The 18,032-nt window shown below is 35.9% G+C and overlaps 1 protein-coding gene across 3 annotated transcripts in view; it reads left to right on the forward strand.

Moving 5' to 3' along the window:
- LOC129004951 (lysophospholipase D GDPD1-like) overlaps window positions 1–18,032 on the forward strand; it is a 98,345-nt gene that overhangs the window by 50,474 nt on the left and 29,839 nt on the right. For all 3 annotated transcript variants that reach the window (XM_054433673.1, XM_054433671.1, XM_054433674.1), the window contains one exon: window positions 796–929. In XM_054433673.1, coding sequence (XP_054289648.1) covers window positions 796–929 — 134 coding nt within the window. The remainder of the gene's footprint in view (window positions 1–795; window positions 930–18,032) is intronic.

An 18,032-nucleotide genomic window follows, 5' to 3' on the forward strand; every position in this document is an offset into this window, starting at 1 on the left:
AACCTTATGAGTACTTATATTTAAATGGAATTAAAGATTCGTAACAGCTGGTTTAACTAAACAATTTGATTCTGTGATGTTCAATAGCATTAAAAAGTTAATAGATTTACCAACAGGGTGCAGCACTATTATTTTTTTAAATTTATGACAACAGCTTATTTACAACCAAAAGGTGAGTGAGCGTAGCGAACAAACTTCAAACTGAAGGAGAGTTAGCGTAGCGAACGTAAAGGTGAGTGAGCGTAGCGAACGAACTTCAACCAGGACGTGATTGAGCCATGCGAATACTTATGAAGTTAAACGGGGCAAAGCCCACGGGTACAGCTAGTTATAAATAAAGACATATCGTACAGCTGATGCATATCCAATATGTGATTAAATTCAGCCCTTTAATATAGGACCGTGCCCTTACGAGAAGAAGGTTTATCGAAAAACTAATATTTTACAGGGAAGTTTCACATCAAGACCTTTCATTCAAGTATGCGATGGATAGTTGTGCGGTTTTCTCAAAAGTCCATGATCCTTATTAGTTTTTTTTATAGATGCAAATGAAACATCTGGGCATTCTGAATTTTAAAGTGGTTTCGCGTTTCTTTAGAGTTTTTATGTCTAAATCGAAAATCTAAAGCCAGTTTGCAAATCTGCATACCGCAACGGTTGTTTTGATGTATAATATGTGGGTGTAGGTCCTGAAACAAAAAAGCCTTGCTGTATCGGGAACAAACTTTTCATTTAGCTTATTAAATAGATTACCAATGTAAAATAAGATTTGTTTTCTGTTTTCACTTGTTTCAGAACCCCAACATAGGACTATTATTTTCTATGAGAAGAGTCATCCATCTCATCTTGCTGTATTACTCAGGTCTTCTGCCATTTGTGCCAATCAAGGAGTCTTTCCTCGAGATATTCCTGCCTTCAATTTTTCTTCGGTTCGTTTCAACAAGATTATTTACTTACTAAAGTTATCTCAGCCTGCTCAAATGTATATAAATGATAATCTGGCTAATTGGCTAATCCATAACTAACAAGGTTGGAACACAAAAAGTCGTCCAATGAACCTATGTTGTTAAAAATCTTAAAAGGCAGACAAAAAAACAGTATAACAAGGGTTTAATATTAAGGATTATAAAGGGTAATAGTATAAAGGGGTTTAATATTCATAAAGTTAATAACAGAATAATAATAGACATGTGTTCAGCAAAAAGAACATACTAAATCAAATAATATACAACAATCATAATATTAACATTTTGTCATTCCACACTTGTATTTTCAAAGACACCTGAGAAATGCTTAAACCTTTGATATCGAAAAGCCTTCTTTGTATTCAGTTGGAACACAGCCTTACTGGCTGCAGTCTTAGACACTTAGCTCAGAAAATTGCACATCGAATAGCCAATGGTAATCAAATCTGAGCAGAGAGACAGTTAATGATAAACATATAAACTAATGATAATTTACGTCAAATGACCACAAACGGTTAAACCGTGTTGGTTGTCAAAAGCATTTGATCGGGTTAAACCATGATATACTTTGTGACAAACTTGAATGTTTTGGCATACGTGGAATCCCACTTAAATGGTTCAGGTCATATTTAATGGGTCGTAAGCAATTGAGGTTGATGCAGAATCCTTCTCCGAAGTGAAATATGATGTCCCTCAAGGATCTATCCTTGGGCCTCTGTATTCTATATACAAAGGATGTTGGTGCTTATGTTTGTTCCAACTCTCCAACGCTGCATGCAGATGACACCACTTTGCTTTTTAAGGGCTTGTCTGAGGTCAGAAAAACTTTGCTTTATTCAATTACAAATTTTTATGACTGGCTTTTTAATAATAATCTATATCTAAACTAGGGGCTTGTAGGGGCAAAAGCCCCTAAAAAACCAAAATACATAAATTTTTTATCAACCTTCATTGGTCATTTATAAATAAGCACTGATTTTCTAGCATTATAATATAGTTTACAACACAAAATGTATACAATATGTTATATACAGTAGATACATTTACATTTAAATGGTGGTTTGTAGGGACAATAGCCTCTAAAACAGTAAACTTTTTTATTTTGAAAATAATAAGCATAAAAAACAATTAAAATTTGGTTTAATTCAAGTTTTATTTACATGAATAGAAATCACTACTTACTTATTGCATTTGATAATTAGTCAGAACCTCTGGATAAACTATGTTTTTTTGTATATGAATAGTTTTCTGTATTGTTCTGTTCTCTTGTATTTGCCATATATACTCTGATTCCATCTGATGACTTGACTCTGCTAAATGTAACATATAACTGTCCGTGTGTAAAAACTGGTTTATCTAAGTAAACTCCAGCTTTCTGGAAGGTTTGGCCTTGTGCCTTATTGGTAGTTATAGCAAAGGCAAGTCGTAAGGGAAATTGCAGTCTTGACATGTGGAAAGGCATGTTAGGATCTGTTGAAATAAGCTTTATTCTAGGCAAAAATATTATATTTCCCTTTCCAGATCCCGTAATAATTTCTAATTTTATGCATTTCTCAAACATGCTGATTTCAAAAGCCAACACCTCGGCGACGCGGCCTTCCTCCGTTGTTCATTACTATATTTAGGTAGAAAAGAAGAAATACGATAAGATAACTATAGATCACCATGCATAACTAAAAATTATACATTGCTGTAGTAAACAAACTGAAATTCATAAAAAGTACAGCTGGTATCTATATCAAAGGCTATATTGATATATAGAGTGATATAGTCCAGGCAAATTAGACATATGCTCCCCAAAAAATCGTCTAAAGCTGGAAAGTGTTTTAATACCTTTTGGGGGTCCCAAATAAGACTCCTGTGAGTTTGCGACGGATTCTGACGTCTGCTTAAGTTTTAGGAGTCGAAAAACTATGAAATTTTCGTACTTTTTTCAGTTTTTCGCTTATAACTTCTAAATAACGAATGCTAAGGAAAATGTTGTCTGAAGGTGTCTTTTAGTGAATTACATTCCGCGTCGATTGATGTTAAATACGTCAAAATCGGCCGAGCCGTTTAGCCACTGTAGCTTTTCAAAGTTTGGACATTTTCATCAACATGGCCAAAAGGTTGATTATTTGACCAGTTTTCGGCTTACAACTCCTAAACGACGCAAGCTATACAAAAATGCACCTGTAGTTAGTTTGGAAAACACAAAATTTGGCGTAGAATTATGATTATGAACTGCTAGATAGTGGTTTATTCCATGGTTATCATCCAGAGGTTTATCCAAGAATGTGTGAAGGGAAGGGTAGCAAGACCCCCTATGTAATTTTAAATCTAATATTGTTATCTGGGGTTACAAAAATTCTAGGATTCGTCTTAAGCTCCCATTTATACGATCCCTACCCTGGACACTCCAAAATGGTGTTAAGTGATTCTAATATATAATAAGATATTACAACGAGAAAGATTTTATTAAATATAGCAAATATGTTATTTTTTGCTTAATAAACGAAAGATGATAATGGGACAGATGTACATAGTTTTACTATGTATTTAGCCTATTAAAAAAAAAATGATTGGGAGTTTTTGTAGATTTTGCCATATAACTTTTCTACTTCTCATCATTGGAATCTTAAGAATAAGGATTCATTCTTTGCTCTTATCGGTCTTGCCACAAATCGTGACATTCGGTACCATCTTTTTCGTCAGATATCGAATTGAGATAATCGTGCCCCTTGCAAGTCTTTCAGCCAGTAGTGCATTATATCCCTGCATTTCAAAAGGAGCAAGATAATGTAAACCTTTATTAACATCTACACGATAGTCGAGATAGGTAGACGGAGTTGAGAAGTTCTTGTCGAACCGGTAGATTAACCGTAGTGATGGGAGTTAACCCATTGGCGTTAACTTTCCATACCTATCCCTCTGAATTAAGTACACTTTTAAATGAGCTCTAAAGGATAGGTGGATGATCAGCCCCTTTTGTTAGAATCAAAGTCAAAATTAGTTGAAAGTGTCTTCTAGAAGAGGCCAACCCTCACTTGATTTGGATATTTTCTGCTCCCAACCATGTATAGGGTCAACCAGCTTCTGCAACTTCGCCAAGCGTTGTAACCCGCCAGAACACAGTGAGATCTACATGGATTGGAGTAAACAGCATGAGTAGTTTTAGGCTCCATGAATAGTTAGATTTTCGGCTCTTCTACATCAGGCTTTCTTCATCAAACTGTGCTAGTGGTACAGACCTATTTTTAATCCAATGTATGATTTAAAAAATGAGGCTTGGATTTAATGTGGAATATCACGTGCTGACTGAGGGGGCCAGATTCTTCTTTAATCTTTGCTGTTGCCATCACAGCTCGCAATTAAGGTCACCACTTCCTTTTATTTTGCACAGTTTATGGCCATTATAGTCTTGTCTATTTACGATTTTCTTGCAAGCTGTGCCTTTTCATTATGCTTAATACATATCTCGCGTTGATGCTATCATATGGGATAACTGCTGAACTGATTGACATGAGCAAACTATTTTCAGTAAATGGGTCGTGACACTGAAGCCATTTGATGAATTTCTTTTTGATCCCACCGTATCCGTGAAGTTTTATATTGTCAACTTTCTGATATTATGTTGAAGAGGGGATCCCACAATATCCTTTAATTTGATGGGTAGCATTCACTGCGATGGGCCTGCAAGCGAACCATCGGGCTAGATCCCCATCATTGATTCCACTATCTCGGAAAAGCTCTCCACAGTAAGATTAATCATAAATCATAAATCTTTATTGGTCATTAAATAACAGATGTTACAATATACCTCGTTAATAAAAAAAGGTGTCAAAAAGGGCCATAGATTCTAGATAGTAAAACATGGAATCTTCACTAAATATAAAAAAGACAACAAGAAAATAAATAGTTAAAAATCATTAAAAAAAAAAAAAAAACAGAACTATATACAGAAAAAAAGTGAAGTACTTATACAAAGTGGTTGAAAGACTAGGTAACAGTTGACTAGGGACGAAGTAACAACTAGATAACAATTTTACCATAACAATTATGTTCTGCTAAAAATTCATCCAAACTGTAAAATGGGTGGTCAGCAAGCCAAACAATCAACTTTTGTTTTAGCCGAGTACAAGGAATGTCAGGTATTTTACTTGCAAAACAATTCACTATTTTTAGATGTTGCTCTCATGAGCACTTACTTGTTCATAGGCCATGCTGCAGGATCCATGACGTCACACTAGTGGATAGATTCACTGCCATATCCCCTATGTTTTTGGTAATTAGGCTGGTTGTTTGCCAGATTTCAATGGTAAGATTTTAAACTTCGGAAACTTGACAAGCATCTGATCTAGTGTTAACAATCAATAGCGGTTAAATGGTGAAGCCGATCTTAATGATTTGGAAAATATTCTACGCAGATGTTTATACTCTTCAAACTAACTACAAGAACATTTTTTTAAAGCATGCGTTAGAAGATGTAAGCCAAAAACTGAAAGATGAATACAGGGATAGATCTATATAATGGGTGGTTGGGATATAAATCCTAGAATTTTCGGAACCTCAGACAAAAATATTAGACTTAAAATTACATAGGGTGTCTTACTCTCATCACACCTTATTAGATAAACCTTTGGATGACCATCATGGAATAAACCACTATCTAATAATTCATATTAAGGACAGGATCTATGTTGTTACCAATTTTAGTAAAATTTCCCAACTTTAACTTTAATACTTTTTCAATAAAATGTTGACCATACAAAGTAGGTAACAATCAATTGCCGTTATTGATTAATAAAAAAACATCATACGCAGAATGTTGTGTTTTCCAAACTAACTACAGGTGCATTTATGCGTCGTTTAGGAGTTGTAAGCCGAAAACTGGTCAAAAAATCAACCTTTTGGCCATTTTATTGGAAATATCCCAACTTTGAAAAGCTACAGCGGCTAAACAACTCGGCCGATTTTGACGTATTTAACATCAATCGACGCGGAATTTAATGCACTAAAAGACACCTTTGAACAACATTTTCCTTAGGATTCGTTATTTAGGAGTTATAAGCGAAAAACTGAAAAAAGTGCAAAATTTTCATAGTTTTTCGACTTTCAAAACTTAAGCAGACGTCAGAATCCGTCGCAAACTCACATGAGTCTTATTTGGGACCCCCAAAAGGTATTAAAACACTTTCCAGCATTAGACGATTTTTTGGGGAGCACACCCTATATTTGATCTAATTTGCCTGGACTACTATGAGTACACAGATTTTCAGAAATACAACTAATACAAATCTGTGGCACAGCTGTTTTAATTTCAAAAGATGTAAACAAATTAAACCCCTTGTTGTTTTAATGGGAAAAGTTTTATTCTGTTGCGAATTTATGGTAAAAAAATAAGAAAAATGAATAGTTTTCCATCAAAATTCACGTCAAGACCTTTAAAATAAGACCCCTCCCATCCTTCTACGGCCATCCAGTCACTCACAATTTCTTTACAAAAATTTGACTTACGGAATTATATATATAGATATATATATGACCCTTGTACTCCTACCTTTAGTCTATTATTGTCCTGGTTTAAAATACTGTTGAATATGAAGTGTCATTTATATTGCAGTTTCTCATTTAAAATCGTGTCATCTAAACTATTTTCTTTAAAAGCTCTGTAAATTTCATATTCTTCGAGTGTATCCAGTTTATTTCCTTTCTTGCTTGTGTGGAGTTAGGCCATTGTTCAGATCGTACATGTCATGATTTTCGTCAACCAAAAGAGGATTTTTGTTTGTCGGTTCTTGGGCATGGATGATGTTCTCTGTATCTAGTTCCGAGTGTTCGTCCAGTTTTTCCTATGTAAAAGCTTGGGCAACTTGCACATTTAATTTTGTACACACCTGACTTCTCACTTTTGTCAATTATACTATCAGAAACGTTTAATTTGTTAATTGTCTTGTTGTTTGTCTTAAACGCTAATTCAGTACCATGTTTCTTTAACTCTTTTGTAAGTGTATACTGTATTGAGTGTGAGTATTCTACACACACGTACTTCTTCTTTTGTTGTTGAACATCTCCAGATTTTTTATCATTATTATTCTTTTTCTTACTTAATAATCTGTCAATCATATTTTTGTCGCAACCATTTGATGATGCTATGTGCTTGATGATATTTAGTTCTTTATTTAATTTTCGTCTGACATTGGAACATTTAACAGTCTATATATCATGCTATTATACGCGGTGTACTTCTGTGATGAAGGATGGTAAGATGTGTTGTGGATAGTTTGGTTTGATGTGGTTGGCTTACGATAAATGCTGAACTCTAATTTATTATCAGATTTTTCTATCGTCAAGTCTAAAATTTTATTTTGTTGGATTCCTCAATTTCCATGGTGAATTTCAAATATGGGGCAATGCTGTGCAAAATATTGCAGTACCACAGATACGTAGATGTTTGTTCAGATATTTGTGTAATATGTCAAGTTGTAAACATTACCATTAAACAAAAGAATAGTGTCATCAAAAGGTAAATACAATTCTTTGGTTCAACCTGTAAGCGAGTTAGCGTAGCGAACGAGGCAACCTGAAGGCAAGTGAGCGCAGCGGACGAGCTCCAACCTAAAGGCCATGCAACGAGCTCATCTTGAAAATGAACAAGCATTTGACATCAAACCACTTTAGGACAGGACGAAGTCTGTCGTGCCAGCTAGCCTATTATATATTAAAGTCATACAGTCAAATTTGTGGTCATCACTTAAATACATTAACCAAATAAATATTTGGGAATATGCACATAAAAATTAAGCTCAGAAAGTGTGGATTTGCCAAAAAGTATTGGTATGAACAAATTCCCTAAGGGTTTAAGCTGCGGTAGCATTTTTCGAATTTTGCTATACACAACTAAAAATGCTACATTGTTTTTTTTTCAGGCTATAGCAAATTTCCAACAATACAATTGAAGATGTAATGTTCAAATATGTAATATTACTGGCATTTTTTTTAAAATGATTTTTTAAGAATAATGTTTTTGCTACAGTTGTCTGAGAGTTTGTAGCAATTTTGCTTAAACCAATTTCATCCCAGCCTATACCTGCAAGGGCTCTGCCCTGTAGGCCAATTTACAAAGGCTACTCTTTAAATGCTTGAAAGTTTACATCATTTAATAAACAACTGGTTGTTTATTTACTTGAAAGCATTTTTTGATGGTGCTTTATTTACATGAGGGTTAAGTTAAAGAAAGGTAGTAAAGTGTTGTAAAATGTTTCTCATAGTTTTCTTTGTAATTTATAAAATAAGCTACAGGTTATTTTAATAGCTTGACTAAAATTGAGGAATTTGAGTAAAATAACTATTTTGATGTTCCTATCAGACAATATCAAGTACAAAATGTATTTTAATATGTGTACACGTTGCTCGAAAATCGAGCAATTGCAAAGAAGTAATGTAGTTATTTAAAACAAATAATAGTCATCATAATTTCCGATGAGTTAAAAGACTCAACTCAAGATTACGTACCTAACAGTTCCATATAATGAAATGAATGAAAATGAGTTATTTAGTCAGGCAAAGTTAGGGCCACATGGCCCTCTCTTACAATTAACCTGTTTATACAAATCTAAACATACAAATAAAACAAAACAATGTACAATACAAATAAAATACTATAATCTATTTACAATATTTAATGTAAAAAGAAACAATACACTTTTAAAACATACCACCTTACATAAACACCCACACACACACACACTTACTCACGTACACGCACACACACAACACACACTCGCAAGAACTAGCACACACACACGCACACCTGTCAGTGATCAACCAAGCGCACGCCTAGGATATACCAACCATGGCCATACGTCCAGAAAACAGATTTTTTAGTGCTGTCACAAACCGGGGACGGCTATCAAGGGTTTTTATGGCTAGAGGGAGATCATTCCAAAGGCGACAAGCAGAAACAACAAACGCTCTGTCATAAACTGCCGTTCTATGATGAGGCATACGCAAAGTTACTGAAGCAGAACGTGAGTTTCTTACACTTTCTTCAGCTACAAATTTGAAGTCGTTTAAAAAATATTTTGGAAATTTTGTTTTTAATATTGAATAGGTTATCATAAGAATTTTTATTGATCTTAGGTCACATAGTTTTAGTAATTTAGAATCAACATAAAAAGAGTGATGCGCTCATTACGTCTCAGATCATAAACAAATCTTAAACAGTAGTTCTGAGTGCGTTGGAGAGCATCAGCGAGATTTACAGTCATGTCATTGATCACAGAGTTACAGTAAGTGAAGTGAGGGAAGACAAGTGATTTTACTAGGTGTAACTTTATGTGTAAAGGTAAAAAATTCTGTAACTTCTTCAGTGAGTGGATTGATGCAAACACCTTTTTACGTATGTCTACTACTGCATCTCCCCAGGTAAGCGTCGAGTTTATAGTAAGTCCTAGATTTTTCACTTTGTCATAGTAAAGTAAAGCTGTCCCATTTATAGTTACTGAGTTCACTGTGTCAAAGTCAATTGAGTTTCGTAAACGTGAATGACAAATTATTATTGGTCTTGTTTTTGTATGGTTTAGTCTAAGTCCATGTTTTTCAGTCCAGGTAATGATTTTCTCGATGTCTTCGTTGATTTTTAGAACACTGTCATTGATATATTTTGCTGAGAAATGCGTATAAATCTGTAAGTCGTCGGCATACATATGGTATTTACAGTGTGTAAGGACTGAGCTCAGGTCATTTATGTATAGTACAAACAGTAGAGGGCCAAGGATTGACCCCTGAGGCACACCACAAGTAACTGTCTCCCAGTCAGATCGTACGTCATCAACCTCAACACATTGCCGCCTGCCTGACAGATAAGATCCCAGCCAGTCCAATACACCATTTGAAAACCCTATGGCCCTTAACTTTTCCAGAAGAAGATTATGATTTACGCAGTCGAAAGCTTTCGAAAAATCAAATAGTGTTAGAATTGTACCCTGCCGACGTTCCATTGCTTGTCTAATGTCGTCCGTCACACGTAATAGTGCTGTTTCTGTGCTGTGAGCCGTTCGAAAACCAGACTGAAAGCTGCAAAGTATGTTGTTGTCAGTCAGAAATTCCGTCATTTGGCAGTGCACAATTCTTTCAAGGCCTTTTGATAATGCGGGCAATATACTGATCGGCCTGAAATCCTGGCAAGATGCCGGGGCTGGGATCTTATTTAATGGACGAATAAGGGCAGACTTCCAAGAAATAGGGAAAACGCTTTGCCTTAGTGATGTGTTGAAAATGCATGTGACAGTTGGGAGTATAGCAAAGAGAATGTCTTTTATAAAACGAATTGGAATGCCATCCGATCCGACTGCGTTGCTACGAATCCGACGAATTGCGTTAAGAACATCTGACTGCACTACAGGTCTGAAAGTAAACTTAGGATGTCCTAGGTCCTGATCAGGGAGGTTTCTGATTTCGTTTATGTAATTTACAACATGTTGTTGGTCGATATTTTGACCATATGAAGAGAAGAAAGCGTTTAATTCATTGAGAGGGACATTCACTCTCTGTGGTTCAGACTGCTTCCCAAGCCCAAGACTTTTTACATTGCGCCATAAAACCCTAGAGGATTGATTTTTATTTTCAAAAAGCATACGGATGTGTCTTAATTTTGAATTTCTCAAAAGCTGTTTCACTCTATTTCGAAGATAACGATATTGTTCCATTTCTGTTTGGTTTTGAGAACGTTTAGCTTTCCTAAAAATACAATCACGTCTAGCCATTAATCTGCGGATTTCTGGGGTTATCCATGGTGCCGGACGTGTTTTAGTCAAACGTTTAGTTACTGTTGGAGCATGTTTGTCAAAAAGATTAATAATTTTAGTGTTTAACTCATTCACCATTTCATCAACTGATGGTAAGTTTTCTATTAAGTGCCATTGTGTTTCATAAATGTCTGCCATAAAGTCAACTACATTCATGTTCTTAAAATCTCTGTATTTTAGAAATTTAGTCTTGGGTTTAGGAGCCTTAACTGAAAACACACAAAATATGAGATCGTGCTTGGATACTGCTGGAACTGGAAGTTGCCCATGATGTATAATGTCTGCAGCATCAGACACCACTATCAAGTCGAGGAGAGTGTCAGACTCGGCAGCATGATGTGTAGGGTCGAGTGGAAGTATATCTAAGTTGCAAGAGTTAAACAATGTAGTCAGTTGTCTGTATTCATAGTTATGATTTGTCGAGAGTAGGTCAGTATTGAAATCCCCCATGATCAAGGCATGACTGTATCTAAACAAAGAGTTTAATAGTGCATTTTCAAAATCCAAAAAATTTCCTACTCTAGGTGGGCGGTAACACACACACAATAACAGGTCGTCAGCCCCAGCTAGACCAATTTCTATAATAAGGAATTCTGGTTTTGCCGAGTACTCAGAAATTGAAGAGTTAATAACTTTAAAATTGATTCCCTCCCTGATATAAACTGCAACGCCTCCACCCTGTTTGCCGGTTCTATCATTGCGCTGCAGAATATAGCCAGGGAGGTTCACCTCATGAGATGAAATACTCGGCTTCAACCAAGATTCCGAAACAGCTATCAAATCAAAATCCCTATATTTGAATATCTCCCCAACCTCATCAATATGGGAGCGCAGTGACTGGGCGTTGATGTGTGCCGCCTTTAGTTTCTTGGGGTAAGGAGATAAGGAGCGAGAGAGATAGTCGGCAGTTGATAGTGGGTGCTGGGAGGGGGGTGAGAGGGGAGTGATAAGCCGGCCGGTGTGACGAGCACCAAGACATGGACTAGCTATCCTGGGTCTACGGGTCGCAGCGCCACGGCAGGCACATCACAGGCGCACACAAACATCGTGATCACTGAAACATACACACACACATGCACCCACTCACTCAACTCAATACATGAAGTAAACTGCATGAATCTCCTAGCAAAATTTGTATTTTATTTTATTTTTATTATTACCTACTATTATTTATTTTATTATTATTATTATTTTTTTTTTTTACTAAACACGTGAAACAGTATAGACTCCGAAAATAATAAGCATTATATTAGTAAATAAATTAAATTTTCTCAAAATGTATAGCCTATAAATAAGAAAATAATTGTAAATTTACAGTTTTGACTAAGCTTTCCTAAGCAAATGTACTATATTCAGATACAGACCTATTTCATATTCATAAATATATTTAAAAAAGGCAGGTAAAAAATATACAATGTTTTGTAACGAGTTTAAGTTAGGCCTACCTAGAAAGAATGCAATTTATAACAATACAATACGGGTAACAAATGTACTGTATATATTAACTGAAATATGAAACAAATACTGAATTGAAATAAGAATTAAAATTATTTTAAAAATAAATAAAATAAGCGCTTTGCATGTAAATAACTATAATAAATCATTTATCCCTCATTATTTACTAACTGTAGACATAACATAGATGAAACGAAACTTATTAGTCCTATAAATTAAACAGATATAGTAATAGTTAACCAGGAGCATATTACAGTAAAAAAAAAAGAATAATCGTCTTGTAATGATTTACAGTAACTAACTTAAAATATTGCTTTTGTATAAAAAAGAAAACATATACTGTTAGAAAAATAAAAAGCTGATGCAAAAGACAATTTGTTAGCATTAATTAAATGAAAACTAATCAAGACTAAAATCTTATCTGGGTGAGTTGGTCCTGGAGCCAGTCGGCGTCGTGTTTCGCACCTCGGGCGGCGTCGTGTTTCGCACCTCGGGCGGAAGGTCTGCCATACTCGTTGCCACGTGCTTCTCCCCTTTGTTCACCCACAGCACCCTGCCGTCGAGTGTCCATACATTTTTGGCGCCGTATTTTGACACGACCCTCCGATACACCTGAAGTCGACGATGTGTCAGGTCCTCCCTGATGATTATGCCAGATCCTTTCAGCTTCTTCTTCGACTCAAAGACTGCACGACGTGTTCTGTAGGATGTAAATCGAACTATTATCGGTCGGTGTCGCACCAACTCACCATCCTCCAACTCCTGATGTGGACCAACGCGATGCGACCGTGAGATGGCGTCTCTGGGAACATCTATTCCGAGTTTTTTGCGGCATAACTCAACCACCAGAGCATCCGTATCTTCATCCTTCTTCTCTTTTATAATCAACATTTCTTGTATATATTTGATAATTTTTCAAAAGCTGATCTGGTTTTTTAAATGTTTCCCACTTATAGCCCAATTAGGTTGTCCATGTTGATCTTTGTAATGATAATGCAGTCTGCATGGTACCACCCATTGTCGCCAGTACGTTTAAAAATTTCAGTCAATTTTTTATAGCGATAACATATTGTTTACATGACTAAGAACTACCTGATTTTCTGCATAACCTCTCTGTCAAATATTTATTTGCATCAATTGGCATTCATTTGGCTAGTTACTGTTATATCGTAAATTATATTTACCTAAAAATATGCAGAATTGAAAGGCCTAATGTCGTTCAGATGGTTTTTTGTTTCCCTTAAATGTGAATAATGCGAATCCTTCAATGAAAGTTTTATTGAGGTTTCTTGGATGTAGTCATATTATTTTAAAATCACTTGACTTTTATGAAAACATATATTTAATGATTAATGTCCTTGCCGTACCAGTTTAATTCAGACTTAGAGGGGTTTCCTTTGTCAATCATCATAAAGTTAAGTCCATGTTTCCTACAAAATGGCACTGTAGCACTTCAGCTAAAATCCTTGTTCATTGTTTGTGGGAATCATCATATTGTAGCTCTAGGTGTTCTTCATTATATAGGTTGATAACGATAGTAAATTTTTAAATTCTCCATTTCTTCTACTTGGTGGCGTTCTATGACTTTGCTATGTTTCCATGGTTAACAAATCGGTTCTTTCAATGATTTCTCAAGAAATACAGTACTATGCCAATTCATTTTTCTTATTTGGTAAAATATATCAAATTGTCCAGGCCCTCTCGATTTTTTACATTGTAATATGTATGAATGTAAATTAAAACAAGAGGTTCTACCCGCGAATTCACGGGTGTACAGAAGCCACCATTAAATTAATTTAATCAACTTTGACTTTACATTTCATTTAAAGGGCCCAAGTTCAAAAAAATTGTCATCCGAAAGGATGTTTAAAGCAGTCATACCACATCCTAAGGTGGCCGAGGTGGATACGGTTGTACCTGAACTTGCCGCTCTCTTTTACGACGTCTTTAATACTTAATTTAATACTTTTCAATGAAGATCGGTGACAACCTCTTGGAACGAACAACATACATGGTTTGTTAATCTCATATTCATCGTGTTTCGAACACCTTTAATCACTCACTTGTATCAAACAGCTAGAAATAGCTTCACTGTCCATTCACCGCACCTCTTTTAAGACCATAAAAGTAAATAATAAAATAAGTAAACAAAAATTTAAACAAACAATCTATATTGTCAATTGCATTGGCCAGCTGTTGATCACTAAATTAATCAAATGACATTAACTCCCAAAACATGCAAGGCGTAGCCCTTTGGAAATTAGCCTGTGGGGCAGAGCCCTTAAGGGGTTCATCCATATTGTTTTAATACTGTATATAAATTAATGAGAATTCATTAGATTTGATTCAAAAGTATAATGTTTAATTCAGATTCAGTTATAAGGCAAGAACATTCAAAATATTTACAATGCCAAGACAATCAACCAACAGATGTTAATTATAACATCTGCTTAATATTACAACATCTCTCCCTTTTAATAGTTGACCCTCGTATCTTTTCACAGGTTTCACTATTCTTCCAAACCTTGTTCTAACTTCTTCATTAGATTGGAGACTTGGTAGTGAGTAAGTAGGATTGTTATTGTTTACAAACAACCTTGTATTGAAAGTTGGTGTACTGGTATTTCTAGAGACTGGTCTTGATGCTTTCTGTTTACTCTGATTAGTGTTGTTGGTTTGAGAGGTAGGGGTTTTGAGTAAGCTCCGTTCATTGTTTAAGTCTACAGAAGTTTGCGGAGACTGATCGTTATTTTTAGAGAAAGGAAGTGGAGTAATACTTGATTGTTTAGGACTAGTTTGGCTTTTGTACGGAATCAAGTGGTATCGGTTTCGGCGGACTGTATTTTTTTCAGTATTTACCCAATATGATCTTGGCTCATTGGCTAGGTTTGTTATTGTACCCTGACGTTTTAGATCTTGGATCCACACCTTTTGTCCTCGTTGCAACTGGGGTAAATCCCTGGTAGGTACCGTGATGCTTATCATATTGATTTTTGTAGGAATCTCTGTATTTTTCCTCCATCTTCTTGAAACTGGATAAGTCAGGTCCCTCAGTAAGTTTCTGAGGTAAGACAGGTAAATTATCTCGTAACCTCCTGTTGAACAAAAGTTGGGCTGGGCTAAGCCCGTTGGCTGTAAGGGGTGTGTTCCTGTAGGAAAGGAGTGCAAGGTAAGGGTCTTCTTTATTCTTTCTTAAGACACTTTTAGCTATTTTTACAGCAGCTTCTGCAGAGCCGTTACTTTGATGATGCCCGGAACTACTTGTTGTTAGTTTGAAGTTGTAATTTTGTGCAAAAACTTTAAACTCAGAATTTTCTAAGCATGTTCGCTGGGAAGCAAACTGAGTTCCACAGTCTGATCTAAGCTCGACAGGTATTCCATGGCGACAAAAAATTGATTTGCATTTCTCTATTATCTCACTTGTAGTTAATGTTTTTAATGTTGCCATTTCAAAGTATCGACTGTAACAGTCTGTCATTACTAGAAACCAAGTCCCATCAACTTTGAATAAATCGATGCATGCTTTCTCCCATGGACGAGAAGGAATTTCAGATGCCATTAGTGGTTCATGATGCTGGGATCTGAATTCTGTGCATTTAGGACACTCACTAACTGTTCGTTCTATGTCCGGAGATATGCCAGGCCACCACATGCTGTGACTAGCTCTAAGTCGGCATTTACTGATTCCAAAATGTCCGGAATGAATTCTATTCAGCATATCAAGTCTTAGGTCACTAGGAATAATGAGTCTATCTCCTTTTAGTAAAACACCTTCACAGAAGGAAATTTCGTGGCGGACTGGGAAGTATGGTTTTAATGCATTAGGCAATTTGGATTTGTCCGGCCATTCAGAGGAGCAAAATTGCTGAATTCTTTGGAGAATCGGGCATGATTTTTGTGCATCACTTATTTTCTGGATTATAGTATCGGTTGTACCCAAATTTGTAATTACCGAACTAACAGCAAATTCAACTTCTTTTTCTAAATCGTATGATTCTTTAGATGGTAGAGGGCTTCTTGAAAGACAGTCGGCTGTCGCAAGATGTTTTCCTGGAGTGTATGTAACTCTATAGGAGTATCTCATAAGTCTCAGACGTAGTCTTTGAATACGGGGTGTTAGGTCATTCAGATCTTTGGTTGTAAGAATACTAACGAGAGGTTTGTGGTCTGTTTCAATGATTATGTCTTTGCCAATTATGTATTGTTTTAGTTTATCACAGCTCCAGGTTACAGCAAGGGCTTCTCTTTCTATATTGGAGTAGTTTTTTTCACTCTCAGTTAGAGTTCTTGAGATGTAGGATATAGGTTTCCATTTGTTGTCTACTTGTTGCTGAAAGAGTACTCCACCAAGGCCTGTTTGAGATGAGTCAGCAGACACCATGGTAAGGCGGCTAGAATCATAGAACGCCAGTTGGGGAGCGGAAGCCAGAAGTGACTTTATCTCTTCAAAGGCTATATTTTGTGTTCTACCCCATACAAATTCATTTTTTGTACTTAAAAGGTCTGTAATTGGTTTAAGTATTTGGCTTTTATTTGGAATATATTTTCCTACAAAATTTACCATTCCAATAAATCTTTGCACACCTGCTATGTTAGTAGGAGGAGGTAATTTTGTTATGGCTTCAACCTTAGATTCATCAATTTTGATACCATCTCTTGATAATTGATGGCCTAAAAATGTGAGAGACTTCTGTGAAAACTGGCACTTGCCTTTATTAAGAGTAAAGCCTGCATTTTGAAGTTTTCCAAGTACTTCTTCAAGAGCATGATCGTGTTCTTCTTTGGTTTTTCCCCAAACAATGATATCGTCCATATGAGCGACTGCATTCTTTTGTCCATTGAGGGTCTTGTTCACTAACTGTTGGAAAATCTCTGGTGCTGAACTTATACCAAAAGGCAATTTTAAAAACTTGAAACGACCGAATGGCGTCAAGAAAGTGGTCAAGTCTTGTGATGTCTCATCTAAACTGACTTGCCAGAATCCATGATTGGCGTCTAATTTTGAATATAGCGTTGCACCAGAGATTTGAGCTAGAGTTACATCAACTGGTTGGATAGGATAGTATCTTCGCTTTACACTCCTGTTTAATTTTGATAGGTCTACACAAATGCGAACTTTATTGGAATCTTTCTTGGGAACAACAACCATAGGAGCACACCAATCTGTTGCATGGTGTACTTCAGCTATGACTCCCATGGAGACCATGTTTTTCAGTTCTTCTTTTGTAGCCTGCCACAGAGGCAAGGGGATTCGGCGAGGGGCATTGATAGCATAAGGAACGACATTATCTTTTAGTTCGACCTTATACTTTTCAGTAACATTCCCTAAGCCATTGAAAAGTTTTGGGTAATTAGAGAACCACGAGTTAGAACTTATTTCATTTACTCTAGATACAAGCTGAAGCTTTTCAATTGCTGGTTTTCCTAAAAGAGGAACAGAAGTCCCTTTAGAAACATATATTGTTTCATAGCACGTTGTATTCTTGTATGACATTTTGACAGTAGCCATCCCTAAAATTGACAAATCTTGCCCATTAGCCCCTTTAAACTGTTTAAGGGTAGGCGACAATCTAATTCTTCTGTTTAATTTAATGTCTGATGGCACGACTGTTACATCTGCTCCTGTATCTATTTTGAATGCAACACTGTCACTGTCATTGATATTTAATAATACTGTCCATGGATCAGTAGATGAATAAATTTGGCTTGAAGTCACCGAACTAATAAAGTCTTGTGATTCAGGGTTTAGATTGTCAATTGATTGAAAATCGTCAGTTTCAACATGGTTTACGTTTTTTGATCGACAAACTTTTGAGAAATGTCC

Source organism: Macrosteles quadrilineatus, unplaced genomic scaffold (genome assembly GCF_028750875.1).
Source record: "Macrosteles quadrilineatus isolate MER2022 unplaced genomic scaffold, UCM_ALF_1.0 Scaffold_13__1_contigs__length_4303367, whole genome shotgun sequence".
Classification (NCBI taxonomy): domain Eukaryota; kingdom Metazoa; phylum Arthropoda; class Insecta; order Hemiptera; family Cicadellidae; genus Macrosteles; species Macrosteles quadrilineatus.